Raw genomic sequence first — 20,753 nt, 5'->3', positions numbered from 1 at the left:
AAAAAATACACTAAACCTTGTCACAACATATGTGGAATCTGTTTCTGTGCTTTTATCTTGAAGTTAAGTGACAGCTGATAGTGCTTATAGTAAAGGTCAGGGTTGTAGGTTGAAACCAGTAAGGAGGGCTTCTTACTTTCGATAAATGTTTCCATATTTCTGGCATGCTTCTGGGTAGTTGTCAAGTAATTTCTTAAACTATATTCAAAACCTATATTGAATTCTGAATGCTACTAGTTGTATTACAAATGAATTGTCTGCCCTATATACATCAGGCTGCTGTGTTTTAGTTGCTGTAAACGTGTTTTCTTCCCACCAGTAGTAGAGAAACTGACGATAATAGGAAGAATTAAATCTGTTTTTTAACTTAGCACGTTACTCCCTCATTATTTCTTATGTTTGTACAATTAGAGTCCGATCAGACACTGTCAGGCTTCACAATATAATTACAATTATTTAATATTTTACTTGTCCTTTGCTAACTTGCCGTGGATACCTGATGATAGAATATCTGGTTTTGAGTGTTTCTCGTATGAATATTGTGGACTAAGAGTGAGAGTACCAACTGAAAAAATTACTCAGCTAATTCTAATCATAGTTTAGTAGTACTGCCACTATAGTACTGCTAGCCTTGAGTCTATGTAGTGTTCTGGTATGGGAAGAGCAGTACTCGTGCTTTGAACTGAAAGACTCCCTTGTGTGAAGGAGTTCCTGAAACTTGTAGTGTTGTAAAATTTATAGATTTTTTGTTGGAATTTGTACTCTGAATTGTACTTAAACACAAACACCAAGCACTACTTTTTTTTTTTTATGTGGCTACGGTTTGTGCATGGATGGCTGTTAGTCTGCTGCTGGTCATACCTGCAGTATTGTTTGGCTTCCCTTTCTTTGGCAGGACATCCTGTGACCAGAAAGCTGGTTGTGAATATTAAACCTGGTTGTGCTGTTAACTTGAAAGCCAGGCTTTACCTAGTAATGGACTGATTGCCACCGTGGTTGGAATTTGTTGTCTTTCATTTCTGATGTCTTTTTAATGAAACCTGGAACTAGTCAGTGAATTCAGGATTTTTAAACTCTGCAGAGCATTATTCAGAATACTTCCCAGATGTTTTGTGCTATCTCGCTTTGAATCTCTCTTTATTCTGGAGTTGTTCTAAACAAAAGGAAGGGTAACAATTTGTATCTGCAAAATAAATTTTTGGCTACTGTAGACTGATCTTAGAAAAGTTTTGTATTCGTTCAAAATTAAATAAATTGTCCCCCATGTTAAGTACTGTGAAAGCATGTAATAAATCAGGGGTAAGGTTGTCAGTTATGACATAAAGCAGCAGAATGAGGCAAAGACCAGTATCGAATCAGAGGCTCTTGGAATGCAGATAAAAGGCCGTCTGTAGTAGCGGGTTACATCTGTTGGTAAATTGTCACTGACGAAATGTTGGCCTGCATAAACTTGATTCATGCTAGCATGGCTTGAGTGATTTTACTTATTTTTGGATGGTCTGAATGAATTGTTGTAGAACTATTTCCTGCACTTTGTGTTGCAGTAACTTATCCCTGCATTGAGACATGTTTAAAGGGACATTGGTGGCATAAATAAATAGTACAAGTTGTGCTTTACCTTTGTTAGCTAATAGATAATTGAAGCAGTAAAACTTTCTATGCACTTCATGCTCTTTGCTTCTTTAAACAGACATAGCTTCAGTATTTCTGTCCAGTTTATCTGTACAGAAGCTTTCTTGAAATTGAAAAGTCCCTGATGGTGGCATCTTTGCCACCAACTGCTGCAGTTTCCTACATCTCAGAGGTTTGCCTTTCTCGCCTTGCAAGGTGACCTTTCAAAGGGTTGATTTTAGGAGGAGCATGCTAGATGGTTCAACAAGGTGACTTCAATTTCAGGTGACCTGGTGTGCTCGGGATCACTGGTCTGCTTTGTGCCAGAACCAGTCTTCTGTGCTGCTGGCAGATGGTTTTGAGTGCTGCTTGCTTAGGGTGCAGGAAAGCAGGTTGTTGAGTGAATCCTGCTCTTGGTTAAGATTGCCCAAGTTCAGGTAAAAGGAGCTTTATTCCTGCAGACCCCTTGCAGCCAGCTGTCAGTGTGGCGTTCTTCACTGTCCCTGATTAGACCGAGCGATCCTGTGCTGAAATTTCTTTCCCAGAGCTGACACATGATACCTCTGTGGGCTCGTTACTCCTCGCACAGCTGATACGTTCTTCATCCTCCTCAGTTGCCAGTATCTCAAGTGGATATAATCCATTCAGCAGGTTTCTTGGAACTTATCTGAACAGAGCTATGTGACTCTTACTCATCTGAAGCTGCAGGTTCCTTCTTGCTCTCCTGTGCTAGGGCAAATACCAAGCTATGGCAAAAAGTGGGAGTAGTTAGATTTTTTTTTTCTGTTGTTTTGTCATGTGGTTTTCTTTTATTTTTTTGCACTATACCTTCCTTCATTAACCAAGAGATGGAGGAACTTAATTTCTGCATGGGTGTATAAGTACAACTGAATCAGGTTGTTCTTCATCTTTAGGTTTTTGACATAATCAGTGCATCCTTAAGAATGCCTTTTTTCAAAAGGAAAAAAAAAAAAAGGCAGGGTTTTCTCTGTTTCTGAGATTATAATAATAATGTGACACCAAATGATATGAAACATTTGCTTTGTTTTTCTATGGGGTCCTGCAGGTATTTTACCTCATGCTGTCCCCAGTTCTGTATTTGAAAGGTGGTGCAGTGTCTAGCCATGTAGCAGCCTGTACGACCAATTTTTAGTCAAGTTTGCTGTCATGCCATTTTGAAGGGAAGTTGCCCTGTGTTCAATACATTTCTTAGACTAGATGGTTAAGTATATCATCAACCTCATGCAAGCAGTGGGATTGTGTCCGAGAACTCCCTAAATTCCCGAAATTCTTCCCTAAATACTGGTGATGCTCAGCTGTTCGCGTTAATTTCAGGCTGTATTGAAATTGCTGCCTTGTTTTCATTTCATGTGCCTTCTTATAACAAAAACTGTTTTTGTTTTAGGGATTTATCAAAGATGTTCATGAGGATTCACTCACAGTTGTATTTGAAAACAAGTAAGTGTTTTATTTTAAAAAATCATTTATGTATTGTTTTGATATTAAAAGGAAGTGGGCTTCATTGCAAAGGAGTCCTTCTAGAAATGAAGGCTCACTGTTACATTCAGTCTCCATGATTTCTTGATTAGCTGTGGTATCATAAATGAGCAAGTCAGTTAGGCATTCCTTTCCTTTTTTTTTTTTTATAAATTTCAGTAACGCCCATAGATGTGTCAGCCAGTTTTAATTAGAGAATAATAATTGGTGGCAACTGCCTGCTCTTCTTCGATATTTTCCATCCTTCTTTGCTTTATATATAAGAATCTCTACTTACTAAGCATTTGATTATGTGTAACCTAGTGAATGCTTGTCAGCATCATCAACCAGAATAAACAATACAAGTATTCTGATAGTGTTTTTTTTTTTTTTTTTAAAAAAAACTGTTGCAGAATAGACACATTGAATCTGAAGTCAAATTTTATTTCTTTGGTGTGGAAAAGTGCAAATCTGAAAGCACTGGAGAAAAAATTATGCATGCTGCCCTCTTCATTTACTGTATAAGCACAGCAGCACCACTAGGGACCTACAGCAGCAAGTCAAAGATAATCCATGGGATGGTAAACTACAAATGAATGCTTGTTAGGCATTCAGACTGACAACACTGTGGATTACCTGAGAGTTTCCAGCGTAACTTAGGATATTTGGGGAGTCACATCCTTTTTGCTGTTTCCCTTCCAGTTGCTAGGTGGAGATCCTAAAAATGTGATATCCTTTGGTGTGAAAATTGTTAGTAAGCTCTGCCCACATCAACCTGTACATTAGTCTGAGCCGTTCTTAAAGAAAGGCTGGGGGTAACAAATGTAGTGCTAGAGAGTATGCATTTGTGTGTGCACAGTACTACATAATGTTTAATGTGAATGTTCATAAAATATATATTGTATAATATTGAATAAACATATAATATTGCTTTATATAAGGATGTGTGTTACATGTATGTATATATTCACGCATATGAAAAATCTCTAGGGAAGAAAAGGTAATCCTAGGGTTTTTTCTGCCAAGTCCAGTCTTTTATTCTTTCTATCCTGTATTTTCTAGCCCTTCTTTAATGAATAATGGTTAGAAGATGAAGTGGCAGCATAATTTGTGCTAACACTTCATGAGGGAGATTATGGAGGCTGTTACTGTCTCCTTGGTTTTCATATCGGCACCGCTCATTTCCCACCCCACCCACCCCTCAAAAACACAACTTCATCCTGTTGATCTGAGGAGATGTGGCCAATCTTCAGTTTCATATTCAGCATCCAGGTTGCCTTTCTTTAAGGTTAGAGGCGCTTTGCCTTCAAGGCATGCTTGCGTGTGACAAACTAAGTAAGCTAAAGGAAGTGCCTGTGGTTCATAGCAGATGTCTCATTATTGACAAACACATTTCAGCTGTTTTATCCATGTAATCAATGTGTTTCAATGTGTGGCAGCAGCCGTGTTCCATAAAGGATGGACTGCAATGTCATGTCAGGTGCTTTGTTGACCAGAAATAGATCCTATCAGGAAGTATGTAGACTGCTCAAGCCATGCTGTGATGTAAATTTGATTATGTTATTACCCGTCTTACTGAGTTAAATTCATAAGGGCTTTAATAGAATTGAAATTGGCAAGAGTGTACGGTCCTGAATGCGTGATTCTGCTGTGATAGTGATCAGTGCTAATGAAGTAAGCTGGTGTACACTGCTAAAGGGCAGTCAGTTTACATTTTGTCTGTTGTTAGCTAGTCTTCACGTACAGCTATCGTAAGGTACCTGAAGTTGGTTTACAGCACAACTTGCTAATGATGATTTTGTGGCCATAGCAATAATTAATCTATGGGCAGGTACTGATTTCTTTTAGGAAACTTTTTAGGAAAAGGCAGGGGATGAACAAAGAAGCTTCAGGAAACTGAAACCTTTATTGTTGCATACAACTAAAAATTAGATATTCAGGTGCAGTTTCACGGAGGCCTGTGGGAATTTGAAGCAGCCCTATCAGAGGAAAGATTGTGCTATAGGAAGCAAGCACCAACCTCTTTTTTCTCTCATGATTTGCACCAGGTGTTCTGTCTGATTCTCTTAGTAGGCAATTTGTAGCTAGTCACAGGTCATTTCTTAAGAACATCTTTCCTTGGCATTGCATTAGTGAGATGCCTCAGTTTTGGACGACTTGCCATCAAAACTTGTATTCTGGAAACGGAGCCTTCTGTGTACTTTTCCACTGTTTTATCAAAAAAAAAAAAGATCTTGTTGCTGAAATGGGTAAGTCATTACTGGCCCATCTACTTAGAGTGAACAGAGTTTGTCTATGTGATTAGAGATGGAAGCAAAACTAGCTCACTACAATTTTAAGTAGATTTTATTGAAGATGCAAGGTCTCCTCAGTTACAGCATCTCATTATGGGCAATTTATAACTTTCTGTAAGCTCCCATTTGCTAGATTCTGAAAGTACAAGGCACAGTTGAAATTCTCAAGAGAACTTTAAGCTGCTCAGTTGTTTACAGCAATTTGTATCCTGTTGTTCAGTTATGATTATTTTGCTCATACTGTTTCCAAACTGAAGTTTTATATACCCTGTACTATAGGGAATGCATTTTTGTCTTCAAGTCTTACTATTTGCTGTTGCATCTGTGAGAGTAAAAACTTCACAAAGGGGGCAGGGAGAATCCTCACCCTGAGGTTAATGGCAGTTATAGTTACAAGGATAATTGAATTAAAAGTAATTTTTTTTTCCAGCATACTGCTGTTTTTCAGAAATAGAATGGGGTTTAAATAACACTTTGTGGCAAAAACGCAAATAGCTTTTGAAGTTGGAAGGTAATCTTCCTTTTTTTTTTGTTGTTTTAAAAAATTTAAGTACATCATAGTCTTTTCACGGAGGGCTTATGAAATCTGTTTAGTGAACCCATACAATTTTAATTTATTTAAAGGTAATTCAAGAATTGCTCTGTCATTAAATATATTCCCAGATATTATTTTGGTCTCAACAGGGTTATTTTGATACTTTTCTTATACCGCTAACTCTCCAGCAATGGGTGAGCAGATTATATAGAAAGAGTGATTTAACTAAACTCTTAGTTGAAAAGCAAAGCTTTTTTTAAAGTAAAAAAAAATTTTATAGTATAGTATATAGTATAGTATAGTTTATATGCAACATCTCTTCAACTTTCAGTTGGCAACCGGAGCGCCAGGTACCCTTTAATGAAGTCAGATTACCCCCACCCCCTGATATCAAGAAAGAAATTGGTGAAGGAGATGAAGTGGAGGTGAGTTCATCCGTATGTTTCCTTTCCTATTGAACTGTTCTGTTACACAACTGATGTTCAAGATGGCAACAATGATTTTAAGTACATGAGTGATGTAATGATTTAAAATGGGGCATGTCTCTAGTAATGGATTTATTAAGCCAGTAAATAAAAAATGTTTTGATTTTCTCTTAGTACTTAGGAAGCAAAACCTTCTGTCTTCCAGTGAAACTGTGGGAAGTAATCACGTAGTTCACTGAAAATTACCAGTGGAACTTGATCAAAATTTTTAAAATAGTGTGTTTCAAAATTAAAAACCAGATCAACTAATGTTCATTTTTCATCTTGTGTGTAACAGTTGGAAATGTTGTGATGTGAAAACGTAATAATGCTCTTCCAATAACGGAAGTTTCAGCCTAGACGAAATATCTAGTATGAAAATATCTTGCAGGAAGTAGTGTAAATTATACTATTTCACAGAGAAGCAGTGTTATTTAGAAGTTACGGATTAAACTGTGAAATAGAAGGTAAATGTTTCATCCCTGGCTTATTGTAGTGTCTTTAGAATTTTCTTGTCCTTAGAATGGAAGTGTCTTTGGGATACCATTGTAGTTTTAGGCTAGTAATCTAGTCTGTTAATAATCCTGGCAATGTAGAAGAATGAAAATTTGTGCAAGGAGCATGGAACAGTAAAAAATTAAAACAAAAATTACAAAAATTACAAATTAATTACAAAAGTTACTTCTGTGTAGCATAATGTTCATTTCCATGAAAATTAGAAAAGTTGATGTTCTTTCTTCATTGCACATCTAGGCAACTGAATCATGTCCATATTTGCTTTAAATGTTTTTGTTAAAGTCTGTCTCTTTTTTAACTACTTCCATTCCCAGGTTTATTCCAGAGCAAATGATCAAGAACCTTGTGGCTGGTGGCTGGCCAAAGTTCGAATGATGAAAGGAGAGGTAAACTATTTTAAAACTTAGTGCTCTCGTGTTGTTACTTTCGTGTTGTTATATTAAATAACAGTAAATACGAAAACTGTTCATGACACAAAAAAAATAATAAACTACTACCAGTACAAACACACATCAAAACAGAATTTTAAGCTGAGATGACTTTGAAATGACCTATTCTGTATTCATGCAACTGAGAGTTGTGTTTTTGTATCTGAGTAGGCCACTTCGATTATTAGTAGTTTAATTGCTTGGAGAACTGTATGCGTGCGTAATAATATTGGTTCTAACAAACATAATTTGTGAATTGAACTTGGTGCTAAGAACTTAGTAAGGTAGTACCCTTTACCTGCAGTTAAAGTCGCTGTTTAAACTCCATATCTAATTCTGGTAATTAATCACACTATCTATGAATATGTGTTCTTGTGGTTTCTTTTTGGCATGTGTATTTCCATTGAGTGTAGTGTAAAAACACTTTTCTACATACGTCAACCTTGTATTTTGCCACTGGCTGTTATAGTTGCACCTGCAAAATAGCTTGTATATTCAGACGGAAAAAAATGCATGAAGCAATGGTGATGTCTGGTATCATATCATTAAAGCTTTATTTTTTGAAATGAAAGCTAGAGAACTCAGCTTCATAGTAGGAAAGGCCCTGTGCTTCTTGTTAGATCCCCAAAACTGAGGAGAACAGGGTTGAGAAAAAGAATTTGCCAAACTTCTGAAACTATTTTAAACAACTGTCAACAAGTAGTAACTGTTACTGAATTCTGTAATGGCATGGTGATAATTGAAATAGAATTTAATTATAAGTAAACAGTTATCAAAGGAGGATACTGTTTCTTATCCTTGTGGATGAACCTTTTTTTTAAAAAAAAAAAAAAAGAGTTAAACTGATTTAAATTACTATGTTCTTAATTTGGGGCTAATCTGCTTCTCTTACATTACACAGAAACTTGGGGTTGTACTGTCAGTTACTTTGCTGTCTTGCTTGGTTAGAAACTTTGACTTTTAAAAAATATTCTTGCTCTGTATGGTCTCATTAGAGTAGTAAAAGAAACACTTAATCCTGAATTGATTTTTTTTTTTTCCAATTCATAATTATCTAGTATTGACAGGAAAAAATTGTATTTTGTTCTCTGAAGACTGGTACCTTTACAGAGCATTGTCAAATTCGTTAAGGTATAAAACTGTGTTGTGCCGAATTTAAAACTTAAAATCAGAAACGAGCACATGGAAAAGTATGTCACAACGTTAGTGATTTACTCTTTCCTGATACTGTAGTAAGTTCTACCTGTTCACAAAATTAGATACCTGTTTTGGAGGACTCTTAGTCTAGATATTCACATTTTGTACTTGCTTGGTGTTGGTAATGTCAGAATCTCTTTGTTTCCAACTGATGTTAACATTTGGAAAAAAAACTTCTTCCATAGTTTTATGTCATTGAATATGCTGCTTGTGATGCCACTTACAATGAAATTGTCACTTATGAAAGACTCCGACCTGTGAATCAAAATAAAACTGTCAAAAAGAACACCTTTTTCAAATGCACAGTGGACGTCCCTGAAGATCTGAGAGATGCGTGAGTAGCTATGCACCCTTTAATAATACGATGGTTAATTAATTGAGAAGTATTGCGGTGGTGTTGGGGGAATATTTTAAAGGACAATTTACAGGTCCGTTAAGAACCTTGATAGGGGCTGCTGTATATGAGCTAGAAACTGCAGGCTGGGCTCTGTGCTGAATCTTTGGGATGAGGAGACAAAAAGCAAGTGCTGAGATGGGATCTTCAGGTCTTGCTTTCAGCTTGAGTAGCTGATAAACTACAGTGAGTCTCAGCTGCTGAGATTTGCCTGATAACTATGATGACATATAGTCCACAGAGAGCTCTGGAAATGTGTAATGAGAGAATTTTTCTAATTTCTTAATATACTTTGCTATAAACTAGTAATCATATTACAAGTTCTGTTTTCATGCATCTTCTTAAAATATTTTAACGATCGCTTATCTCCTCAGATGCGCTAATGAAAATGCACATAAAGATTTCAAGAAAGCTGTGGGAGCATGTCGAATTTTCTATCATGCTGAAACTGCTCAACTAATAATACTGGTAAGTAACTATTTTGATGTGGATTTTGCATGAATTTTCAGTATGTTATTTATGTTACATATGTAGTCATCTGTGTGCTTGCATTGAATGCGGTTGAACTTGTCCAGCTATGTAAGTTGTTGGTGTTTTTAATATAGGTAGATGTCTGTTTTTATAGGGTAGGCTTTTGGAAGGGGGATTGGCCTAAATTTAGGAGTAACGTTGTGTCTTATGGTTTTGTCATTGGGCTGAGTGTTTCAGTGATTTGTACAGATTGCTTAAAGCTAACTATAGCTTTCTGAGCTCTGGAATGGTGGAGTCTACCTGTATGGTATTACACTTGGTCCTTTGACCTAACGTTGGGTTTCCCCATGAACTGCATCGGTCCACGTCATGTTGAAGCCTGGATGTGAACTGGCCAATAGATGGGGTGGATTACCAGGGTTCTGAGAGCCTGGCTCATGAGGAGTGACCAAGCTTGATACTAGGTGGATTAAAGTAGCTTTTGCAAAAATAGCTTGGTTGGTCTTTTCAAATATGAAGTGGCTTTTCCAAGCAGAGAAACATACAGCCATTAAAGAATTGTTCACTTAGATTCTTCTGTGCCTGTTTTGTCTCAGTACGTAGACTTTTCCCAGCAGTAGCTTTTCTGCATGGTTCTGTTTACGTAGTATTATCTACTTAAATCTGACTCTAGGGATTTGTGTTTTCCCTTCTTATTTCCTTAGCTCTCCCCCTGAGTTGGTGAGTGACAAGTATGCATATGGTAGAATGATACTGATTATTTATTTTTTTTTTTGTCTGGGGAATATGAAGGAGAAAGAGCTGCTATGTAGATTGGTAGCAAAATTTTTAGCGTAAAATATGCTCTGAGTTAGAACAGAAAACTGTAGGTTTGCAGAGGTGGTGCTGAATTTTTCATGCTTGGTTTTGAGGAAGAACAATATCTGTAAATACTGGGAATTTGGATCACGTTTATAACTTCTGTCCTTTCGGTGTGAATTTCTCTAAAAAATGACTGTTCTTTTTGTAGTCTGCCAGTGAAGCAACAGTGAAGAGAGTGAATATTCTGAGTGACATGCATTTGCGCAGCATTCGTACCAAACTTATGCTTATGTCAAGGAATGAAGAAGCTACAAAACACTTAGAAGTAAGTCATAGGTTGAAATTCATGTTGCTTGAAACCAAGCACATAACTAACTGTACTTTATGTTGAGTGCATGTGAATGAGCCTTATTTTGTTTCCTCTCAGTGCACAAAACAGCTTGCTGCGGCATTTCATGAGGAATTTGTAGTCAGAGAAGATCTAATGGGACTTGCTATAGGAACACATGGCAGTAATATACAACAAGCCAGAAAGGTTCCAGGAGTTACTGCAATTGAACTTGAGGAGGATACTGGTACTTTCAGAATCTATGGGGAGGTAAGAGAGGAACTTCTTGTGAATCTGATAAGCATTCTACTTTGTCCGCTTTTAGGGCGGTGAGAGCTGTACCCAGAACTAACAATGGGAAAGAGCAGAGTCCTTTTTTTGAATGGCTGTAAACATACTCACACTGTGGCAGCTTGTATGTGAAGTAAGAGACTTCACTGCAGCGGTTGTCTCCATGTGATGTTTCTTTCCTAATCAGTCCATGTCCTGATGCACAGAGTCAAGGGTAGCTGCACTGTACACCTCACTAAACCTGAGAGAGATATTGTTTACTGTAATCTTGATTGATTTTTTTTTTCAGACTTCCTGTGTTGTTCTTATTCATGCCCTCCCCCTGCCCTGAGCCTGCTATAGTTCACGTGGGGTTTTTCTGATGTGTGATTATCTGTTCTCTGGCCTAGCCAAATACATTAGTCTTATCTGCTTATTTTATCTGTTTTTTGTAATGTAGCAATTTAATGCTGGTTTTGTTTTTAGCAAATTAATGATGGATTGGACAAAATACTGCTGTATTTCATTTGTGTGCCTCTTACCTGAGGTGTTCTAAATCTTGAGAGATCCTCAAAACATTGCTGTTCCTTGGATCAAAGCTATAATCCATTCACGAGGCAGAAGAGCAGTATCATAGCAATGCTGCTGTCACTGTGGCCCTGTTAGAACATTACTTGAGGGGTTTAACCTGTCCTACCAATTCTACAGGTGTTTCACACTCACTTAGAACTATGCTGCTGCAAAAATAGCAGGATTAATGCTGGGATTAGGAAAACATCCTGCATTTAATCTTCCTATTAGACTTTACAAGTAACTTGGACATACCTTGATTCTATGCAGTAACCAAAGCAGGAATGGGTGCGCAGACTGGAACTCAAACTTAAAAAGATAATTACTAGTAACTGGATTTTTGTTGAGGTGTTTAATCCGTGTGCACACTGACATTTTCAATTTACTTCCCCCCGATGTATGTATAGTCATTATTTTCATTTTCTGAATTACTGGCTGCAGGGAGCTGAAGATGCGTTATCCAAGCCAGCTTTTTGTGCTATCTCCTGCTGGGGTGTGAGTCACATGGGTTGTATGAGCACAAAACTTCTGAGTACTTGTGGCAGAGTGCAGATATGCATATGGGTATGCTGGAGCGCTTAAGTCCCTGGCAGCTGTTTGCTTTCTCATTCTGATGCTGCTTGTATGACAGCAGTCACTGTTCCTTCCTCTTTATTTGGGAAAGAAGTGATAAACATACCTCTGAGGCAGGACATTGTGAACTCTCTAATTCTGTCCTACTTGTAGAGTTCATTGAAGGTGAAAATTGCTAAAGTGTGTTGATCTTTGCATCATTTTATCTGTTACTTGGAGTATGCAGCATAGCTCTGCTTTTTACAACCAACCACTTCCTGTTTGCATGTTTTTTTTCCAAGCTTTATTGCTTGTTTCATCATCTTGAAATCCATTATCTCCCATGTTTCTCCTCTCAGCATTTTGACCTCTGCCAGAAGCTTGTGAATTCCTTGTTTGTTTAGGAGTTACCCCAAAATTTCATTTAAAGGTCCAGGAGGTGGTGATGTTTTTCCTTCATGTTTGTCTGAAAATACGACAGATGACAGGGCTTGAAGGCATGATGAAAAGTTAACATTGCTGACAATCACTCATTCATGCATTCTGTGCTTCTGTTGGTAATTTTAAGCTGTATATTTATTTTTTCATTACCTTTATTCAATTAACAGTCATTTAATTTCTGTCACTTAACAATGAAGCCATAAGGAAGGACTTAAGAGTTCTCTGGTCATCTTAGAAAACTTGATAACTGTGGCCAGAGCTAGCATTCTGAAAGGGAAATTGTCTTGGTTGTAATGTTTTCATATGGTTTAGTGGAGGACTTGTTAGTGTTAGGTCAGAGGTTGGACTCGATGATCTTAAGGTCTCTTCCAACCTAGAAATTCTGTGTTTGTGTTACTTACAAAGTACAGGTTAATGCTTCATGAAAACACATTGCTTAGTGCAGTATGTTTTCTCGTAATTGGATACTGAGTTGTTTCTTTAATGTTGATTTCACAAATAGATTAATTTTGCCTCTCATCTCTTCTTTTTCAAAATGCTTGCCGTTTGGAAGATTTGTGTATGTTGCTGTAGGGTTTTATCTTTATCATACTGCATTCAGAAATGTTTTTTTTAATTTGTTTTTCAGACTGCTGATGCAGTGAAAAAGGCTAGAAGTTACTTGGAATTTGTGGAGGATTTTATTCAGGTTCCCAGAAATCTCGTTGGTATGTAATACAGCTAAAATATGAAAACCTGGGGAAAGAGAGCCTACTAAGCCTGACTTTGCATAGAAAATACAGTTTCTAGTAAAAATATTTGATTTTTCCATTTAATTAAAAAGTAATTTAATATTTTCACACTACATGTAATCCTCATAACTACTAGCCATTCTATGGATGCATACAGTTTGAATATAATTTTAGATTTTTTGGCCTTCTAACGCAGTTCTGTTTACAAATGTGAAGTAGGAGAAAACTTTGGGGGGAAAGAAGTAGAAGGTAAAAGAATCGGGTTGTTACAATTATGTTGTATGTAAATTATCAAAAAGCTGTTCAAAATATTTTGCACACTGGTGCAAAATTAATCATTCTTGTCCCCCAAAGGAAAAGTCATTGGAAAAAATGGAAAAGTGATTCAGGAGATTGTAGACAAGTCTGGAGTCGTCAGGGTGAGAATTGAAGGAGATAATGAAAATAAACTGCCACGTGAAGATGTAAGTACTTTCTTCTTTCTTCCTATAAAAATGGAAACCTTAACAAATGAGCCATTTTGAATGCTTTAACAAAGAAAATAGGGGAAAACATCCAGAAGGTGAAAATTTCTGGGGCTTGACTTAAATGACTTAAAATGCTACCTTACAGCATTAGAACAGGAATATTGCTAATCTCTGCATCATTAGGCAGCTGGCCTATGTGCCCTTGTTTTTTCATGACCAACCTATAATAATGGTGATGTTCAAGTTATAAAAACACTGACTGTGATTTAGATGGTTCTATGGGATAGAGGCATGCTTGTGGATTGTGTAATAAATCCAGTTTTATTATTTGTTGGCTATAGAAATGAATTTTTTTTTTCAGACCAGCATCTTGCAGTGAATCTTGTATGAAATGATTCAAGAAAGGGTTTTTGCTACTGAAGCCAGACTTATTTTTAAGCTTTCTCCTTCATGTACTGTAGCTGAATAACTATTAATGCTGTCAGCCTAAAATTGTTTTACACATTTTAACTATATGAGAACATGGTAAAATCTTCTGAAGGTGCTTCATCTTGCAAAGTTGGTTTAATTAACCACTGCACGCTTCTCAGGAATCTCGGGATGCCTTTACACACGCAGCACTTGTGTTGCATGGGCAACACAATGGAATGTAGACAGTATGTGTTAGGTTACCTCAACTGCTAGAATAGGATGTTGGAATGCTAGACAGTCTGAAGTTCTTAACAAATCAGTATTTGTTTCAGTCTTTTAAGCTATTTCTGTGGTTTTTTACAGCCCAGGATTCAGTTGTCATTGATTGTTTTTATAATTAAAACATTTTTAATCATTTAAATAAAGTGTAGTTTTGATAACTTTCTTCTTGATTGTAAGATTTGGCATTTTGTTTCTGCAGGGAATGGTACCGTTTGTATTTGTGGGTACTAAGGAGAGCATTGGAAATGTCCAAGTTCTTCTAGAATACCACATTGCGTATCTAAAGGTAAGTGTATTTTAGAAGAAAGAAGCTGTAGAAGAAGCTTTTGTTGAAGTAAGAAAATACTTGAGTAACACTTCAGTGGGTTTTGCTACTGCTGAACAGTCTCTTTGTAGGCTGTGAACTAAGGTTTGGGGTTATGAACCCTCCCATTGCACGTGAGAGCCTTTTACATGTAGGTCTTTACATTATTGTGAGTGCTTAGTACTGTTGGTATTCGAAGAACAGGACTTTAAACATCACTTCTAAGTGGCATTTGAGTAGTAATATGCAATTGTTTTCTCCATGTTACTGTGTTGATGTAGGATGGAATTTCTAATGCGAAGAAGTATTTAAAACAATTACCCATCTAAACTAGTTGGCTTTGTTAGGACTAGGGGTGTGACTTCACAGAAATAATTATTTAATTTGATCTTGTTACTCTGTCAGGGTTTTCTAAAAATGACTAGAAAAAGTACAGTGAAGCATTGTTTTTGAGATGATTATCTCTCAACAGCCTTTCAACGTGGTGTTTTTAAAATAAAGGTTTTAGATTTCTTCCAAAATGCTGGGATTGCAAAACTCATAGATCAATCCTGTTACTTGTAGTCAACTTGGAGGTAGCATTAACTCACCTAAAGGAATGTTAGTTATTCCCATGACTGGATGGGCAATGTTTTTTTGTGGGGAAAAGTAAGATGTCTTTATCTGAAATTTCTTGTTTCCTTTTTATGTAGGAGGTTGAGCAACTAAGACTGGAACGGCTCCAGATTGATGAACAATTGCGTCAGATTGGTATGGGTTTCAGACCTTCCTCTGCTAGAGTTCCAGAAAAAGAGAAGGGTTACACGACTGATGAGAGTACCCTCTCCTCAGTACAAGGTTCCAGATCATACAGTGGAAGAGGGAGAGGCCGCAGAGGCCCCAATTACACATCAGGTTACGGTGAGTTTTTTGTGGTGTTTTTTACAACTGTAGAGCACCTATTGAACGAGTGTTCAGTATACTTTTGAATCCATAGCTTTCCTTAGATTTTTGTTCAGAGTAGTTAAGTTGAAGGTAGACCTGAAAAATTTAGAATTGCCTTTTTTCCACAAAGCTCAGAAAACCTAGTTAGTTTATTTTCTTGTTGAAGTTAAATTTTAAACTGAAAAAATGACCAAACTGAACTCTGGTAAAATCTTGGCTTCCAATGATAGCAGTTATATGACAAAATTGAAAGTGATGGTGTGTGCAAGAGGTACAGATACTGTTCTTTTTTTTAAATAGTGTTATCTGAGACTTTTTTTTAAATAGTGTTATCTGATTTGGCTGAGAAGATCATGATTTGTCTGTGATCATGGTCATACTTGTGAAAACTAAAATAACTTAAAATGGATGTAGCACAAAGCTTCTTTGTAATCACGTTTTTGTATTTGGGTAGAAACTAACCAGATTTATTTTAGATGTAGTGAGGTATTCTATGGGACTAAGTAGCAGTTCCTCGTAGAAGTGTGCACATCTCCTTTTCACTCAGCTGCATCCCCCCAGTTGTAAAGTCTGCACATCAATATAGACATACTTCACAAAGATACATAGGTGCTCTAGTAAACGAGGGGGGAAGCTACTGAAAACAGTAAATTACTCTTGATCATTTCTGTGTAGCTCACTTGTGTCACGAAGTCAGACAGTTCTTGTGAATTGCATGGCCTGATGCTGATGATACCTTTGACAATCATGGCATGTTGATCAGGTTTTCTGATATTAATAGCATTTATTACTTTGCTTTTTTACTTTTTCCTGGTGAATTGTTTGAATCAACTGAAAGTAATGAACTTTCAGTTTGTTTATATGCATACCGTGTTTGGACTTCCATTTGGAAGTTCCCCCCTCACCCCTCCATGGCAAGAATCACATGCTAGAACCATAGGAGTGTAAACACTTTTATTCCAAAACTGTTAGTAGGGAGAGGTCCTGGATGCTTAACATAACTGGTAGGTGTTCAGTTGTTTTAGTAATAAAAAGCTGTGCAGGTTTGGTTAGCTCAGAAACAATGGGAAGTTATGAGCAATATTTAATATAAACAGTTAAATTTTTCAAGCACATTACCGCAGCCAGAAGAGGTTGCTTAGCGACAGCCATTAGCTGTAAGGTGGCAAAGTTGTCCTTGGGAATTTCAGAGAAGTTGCCTAGAAACTGCATCAAATGCCTGCAGCGTACACACAAAGAGAAAGTAGTATTTAATTGTTGATTTTATCCACATACATAAATTACAATTTGAGTAATCTTGGATCTTATTTCTGTTATTATTGCAAACAAACTTAAGAATCGTAGAAACTTACACTATATTTTATTTGTACATACAAATGCTTTAATATAAATTTATATAAAAGATGTGTCTATAAATTTTTACTTTGAACTTGTGTTTTTTCTATATATTTATAGAATACATATAACTAGGCCAGATACTTCAGAAGAATAAGAATCTGAAACCCAAATACAATCCACATTTCTTACTCATTTCCAATTTTCTTTTCCTTCTTGTACAAGGTACAAACTCTGAGCTCTCTAATCCCTCTGAAACAGAATCTGAGAGAAAAGATGAACTTAGTGACTGGTCCTTGGCAGGAGAAGATGACAGAGAAAGCAGACATCAGCGTGACAATAGACGACGTCCTGGAGGACGAGGACGCAGTGTATCTGGAGGTCGTGGACGTGGTGGACCTCGTGGTGGCAAGTCATCTATTAGCTCTGGTAGTGTGTCTCAAACGTATTTTGAGCTCTGTTTTTGTTCCTTGCAATTTTCTCTCTGACTTCTTAGTACTTCTAAACACTCTGCTTCTACATTGTAATTGTAATACTTCGGTATTTCATGGGGGTTTTGTGATGCACAAGAAAGCAGGAAAGGGACTTTACCAAGGATTATAGTGATAGGGCAAGGAGTAATTGTTTTAAAGTAATAGAGGGTAGATATAGACCAGATATGTAGAAAAAAATCTTTACTATGAGGGTCATGAGGCACTGGAACAGATTGCCTGGAGAAGCTGTGGATGCCCTGGAAGCATTTAAGGCCAGGCTGGACGGGGCTTTCCACAACCTGGGACAGTGGAAGGTGTCCCTGCCTGTGGCAGGGGGTTGAAATGAGATGATCTTTGTCCCTTCCAACCCAAGCCATTCTGTGATTCTTTGATGTATTGTTGTCATAAGCTGTCGCTGGAATTCTGTTCATCATCTTCTATTCATGATGATCTCCATTTCCTTCCTCTACTACACACAGATAATGATGACATTACAGTTTAAAAATCTTGGGCATGCTACCAGTGGTTGCCTTTTGAGTTAAGCTTGTGTTTAGATACGAAATTGGAAGAATTCACAGAAAGGAAGTTACATTTTATCAGAATTTGACTGTGTAAGATAATTCACAACACTTCAGTAGTGACAGAAGTACCATCCTGCTAATGAAGTGAAAGGTATATTTTACACATTTAACAGCTTAAAGTAAAAAAGTTCTTTAATATTACCTTGGATATCTCTGTGATGCAGTAATTTAAGTGCCACATTGTGATGCCTCAGAATATATGTTGTTGGATTAGTCAGAGAGGAACCATTATAAATAGAACTATAGCATTTGTACCTTTTCATAAGATTGTTTTAATGCTTTGAAGCATAGATTTAAGTCAGCCTAGAGGTTAAATGTAACTACAGTATCTTAAGTCCAAACTTTCTGTTTGTTTAGTGCTTAAAGATCCGGACAGCAACCCTTACAGCTTACTTGATAATACAGAGTCAGACCAGACTGTGGATACCGATGCTAGTGAATCTCACCACAGTAGTAACCGCCGCAGGAGGTCGCGCAGGCGACGGACTGATGAAGATGCTGTCCTAATGGATGGAATGACAGAGTCTGATACAGCTTCTGTTAATGAGAATGGTTTAGGTATGTAAACAGTTAGATAGTCCCAGAACAATTTTGGAAGAAAAAAGTGTGCTATCAATGTAAGTGCAGTGAAATACTTGTTCATTTTTATTAGTGGCGAGTCATTGTTCTGTTAAAGGTTGCTGTCTGATTAAACGAATATTTCCACTTCCATGGCTCTGCCATGAAAGTTCTTGTTTACTGAGCTCCAGTAGTACTTTCATATGCCTCTTTTGTAAAACGTATCTGATGGAGATACCAAAGACTAACTTTGATTTCAGTTAGTAATGCTGTTTTCATAGAGACATGGTGCTCTGATCAGTGTTCTGTTTTGTCCTTGGTAACCTCACTGTCAGGGTAGGAAAGCTACTTAAGCAGTTAATTTATCTCTAGCCAGCTTCTGCTTAAGTACTTTCCCTCAGTAAATTCTCTTGATACTCGTTGGGACAAGAATATAATCTGTTGCTTAATAGCGTGGAAGAAAACTATTCTTCATGGTTGTGGCTAAAATCTGACATATGGTTATTTAATAAATGAAATATGAGGTCATTAAACATATGCCTACATGTTTTCATGAGCCAGGAGCAAAAAGTAAAATCTAGCATTTACTTCATTGTGTGTGCTTTCAGTATAAATTTGTTGTTCTTTCAGACTGTCTTAGCCTGTCTTTTTTAACAGAAGTAATTTGAAATGCCCCATGCTGAAACTGCTGAAGAATTTATTTTTTTCGTCAGAAATAGTTCATGGTAAACTTTGCAATTGCAGATGATAGTGACAAAAAACCCCAGCGACGCAATCGTAGCCGCAGGCGTCGCTTCAGGGGTCAGGCAGAAGATAGACAGCCAGGTAATTCGAGTGAAGCTGTGGGTATTCTCAGGTCAAAAGCATGAGAGAATGTTGTGTCTGCTGTTTTACATATAGCTGCATAATATATAAAGGTTAATAACTAATAAGACTACTAGATAAAGATGAAAAACATTTCTTACACTAGGAGAACTTTTATAAAGTTCTTAATCTGTCTAATGAAACTAATTTATAATGTCTAACTTTTTGCTTGGAAATACAATTTATGCTTCTGATCCAGTTCTCATTGAAGTCAATAGCCAAACTTCTGTTGACTTCAGTGGTCCAGGATCAAGACATATATAAAAAGTTCATGATCTGCACTCACTTGCATTTGCGCACTTGCATTGAATGTGACACAACCTTTTCAGCACTGGCTGAGAAGCAGAGTTGGAATGGCAGGTTGTAGGTGCCCTGGCAAGGCACTGTGAGGGAACCTACATGGTATCTGCCAGTCCAGAGCTTGATTCAGACTTCTGCTATCAGTCTTCAGCTTTTGTGAACATTGTAAATCATCCACAAATTGAGGGTGGGAAGGAGGAGGAATTTAAATGAAGTTGCATGTCTTCAATTTTTTTGTTGTTGTGGCTTGTTGCACTTTTGTGTGTACTAACACTTGAAATGTTAAAGGTGAACTAGCTAATTCTCAGTATAATGCCCTGTTCAGAAAATGCTTGTACATCTGTGCCATAAGGTAATAACAGAAGGTCTTCTAGACTGACAGGCTCAAAACTTCACCCATATTTGTTTTCTGTATATCTGTGGTGCTCATTCAATATTTGACTTGTAAAGCAACAACATTTTTTCTTCTAATAATTAAAACTTTAAGAAAAAAATAACCTTATTTTTCAGCATTCTGCATTTTTGTTGAAAAATGATAGTTTATAAAGGGGTGGAAGAGATGCTGGTCATCTCTACAAAAACCTCTAGTATTTTTCTTGAAATGAAAGTATTCCACAAACAAAACCAAATCCCCACAGTTTTCTCACTTTTTTTTCCTGTTGATTTCTTTGTTCAAAATACCACTTTGAATTTCCATAATAAATATTTTTGAAAACAACCTTAAGAGCATTGGTTGTTATACTCCTTGGAAAATGCTCTAATAATTTAATCTTTTCATAAATACTCAGTAAGTGTATAGTGAGTGAAATTGAGAGAAGGAATTACTCCTCCTAAATACTAACAGCGTACTTAAGTCATTCAGTTGTGTTACTTATGTCACTATACTTCTTGGGTTCCTACTACGTACATAATTACAGATTATTATTATTAAATGGCCTTTTACACTGTGTGTAAAAACATGCTTCCTCTTTATATTAGAGGAGTTGGGTACAGAACATCATTTTAGAGAAATAAGTCCCCTTGTGCGTAAACTCACTTGGTCTCAACAGTTACGCAGGGACCCAGTTGTGAAAAGTCCAGTTAATGTAACAACCTGTGTGCTACACTTCCTGTGCTGATAATTTTTCTTACACAGTCATTGCTAAACCCAGGAAAATAGTTCACCTGAATGCATG

General features: G+C 36.9%; 1 protein-coding gene across 2 annotated transcripts in view; it reads left to right on the top strand.

Moving 5' to 3' along the window:
- Positions 1-20,753, top strand: part of FXR1 (FMR1 autosomal homolog 1) — a 29,378-nt gene that overhangs the window by 6,217 nt on the left and 2,408 nt on the right. Inside the window, exons 2-15 of one of the 2 annotated variants that reach the window (XM_084291819.1) lie at positions 3,017-3,069; positions 6,248-6,341; positions 7,211-7,282; positions 8,707-8,855; positions 9,290-9,383; positions 10,396-10,512; positions 10,615-10,785; positions 12,977-13,055; positions 13,434-13,543; positions 14,439-14,525; positions 15,236-15,443; positions 17,064-17,231; positions 18,214-18,414; positions 19,159-19,239. In XM_084291819.1, the coding sequence (XP_084147945.1) occupies positions 3,017-3,069; positions 6,248-6,341; positions 7,211-7,282; positions 8,707-8,855; positions 9,290-9,383; positions 10,396-10,512; positions 10,615-10,785; positions 12,977-13,055; positions 13,434-13,543; positions 14,439-14,525; positions 15,236-15,443; positions 17,064-17,231; positions 18,214-18,414; positions 19,159-19,239 (1,684 nt within the window). Of the gene's footprint in view, positions 1-3,016; positions 3,070-6,247; positions 6,342-7,210; positions 7,283-8,706; positions 8,856-9,289; positions 9,384-10,395; positions 10,513-10,614; positions 10,786-12,976; positions 13,056-13,433; positions 13,544-14,438; positions 14,526-15,235; positions 15,444-17,027; positions 17,232-18,213; positions 18,415-19,158; positions 19,240-20,753 lie in introns of both variants that reach the window. The other variant, XM_084291818.1, reaches the window with a different exon arrangement.

Source organism: Netta rufina (assembly GCF_964035555.1).
Source record: "Netta rufina genome assembly, chromosome: 9".
Lineage (NCBI taxonomy): Eukaryota > Metazoa > Chordata > Aves > Anseriformes > Anatidae > Netta > Netta rufina.
The sequence above is the reverse complement of the archived record's forward strand: the minus strand, read 5'-3'. Positions and strand labels throughout refer to the sequence as shown.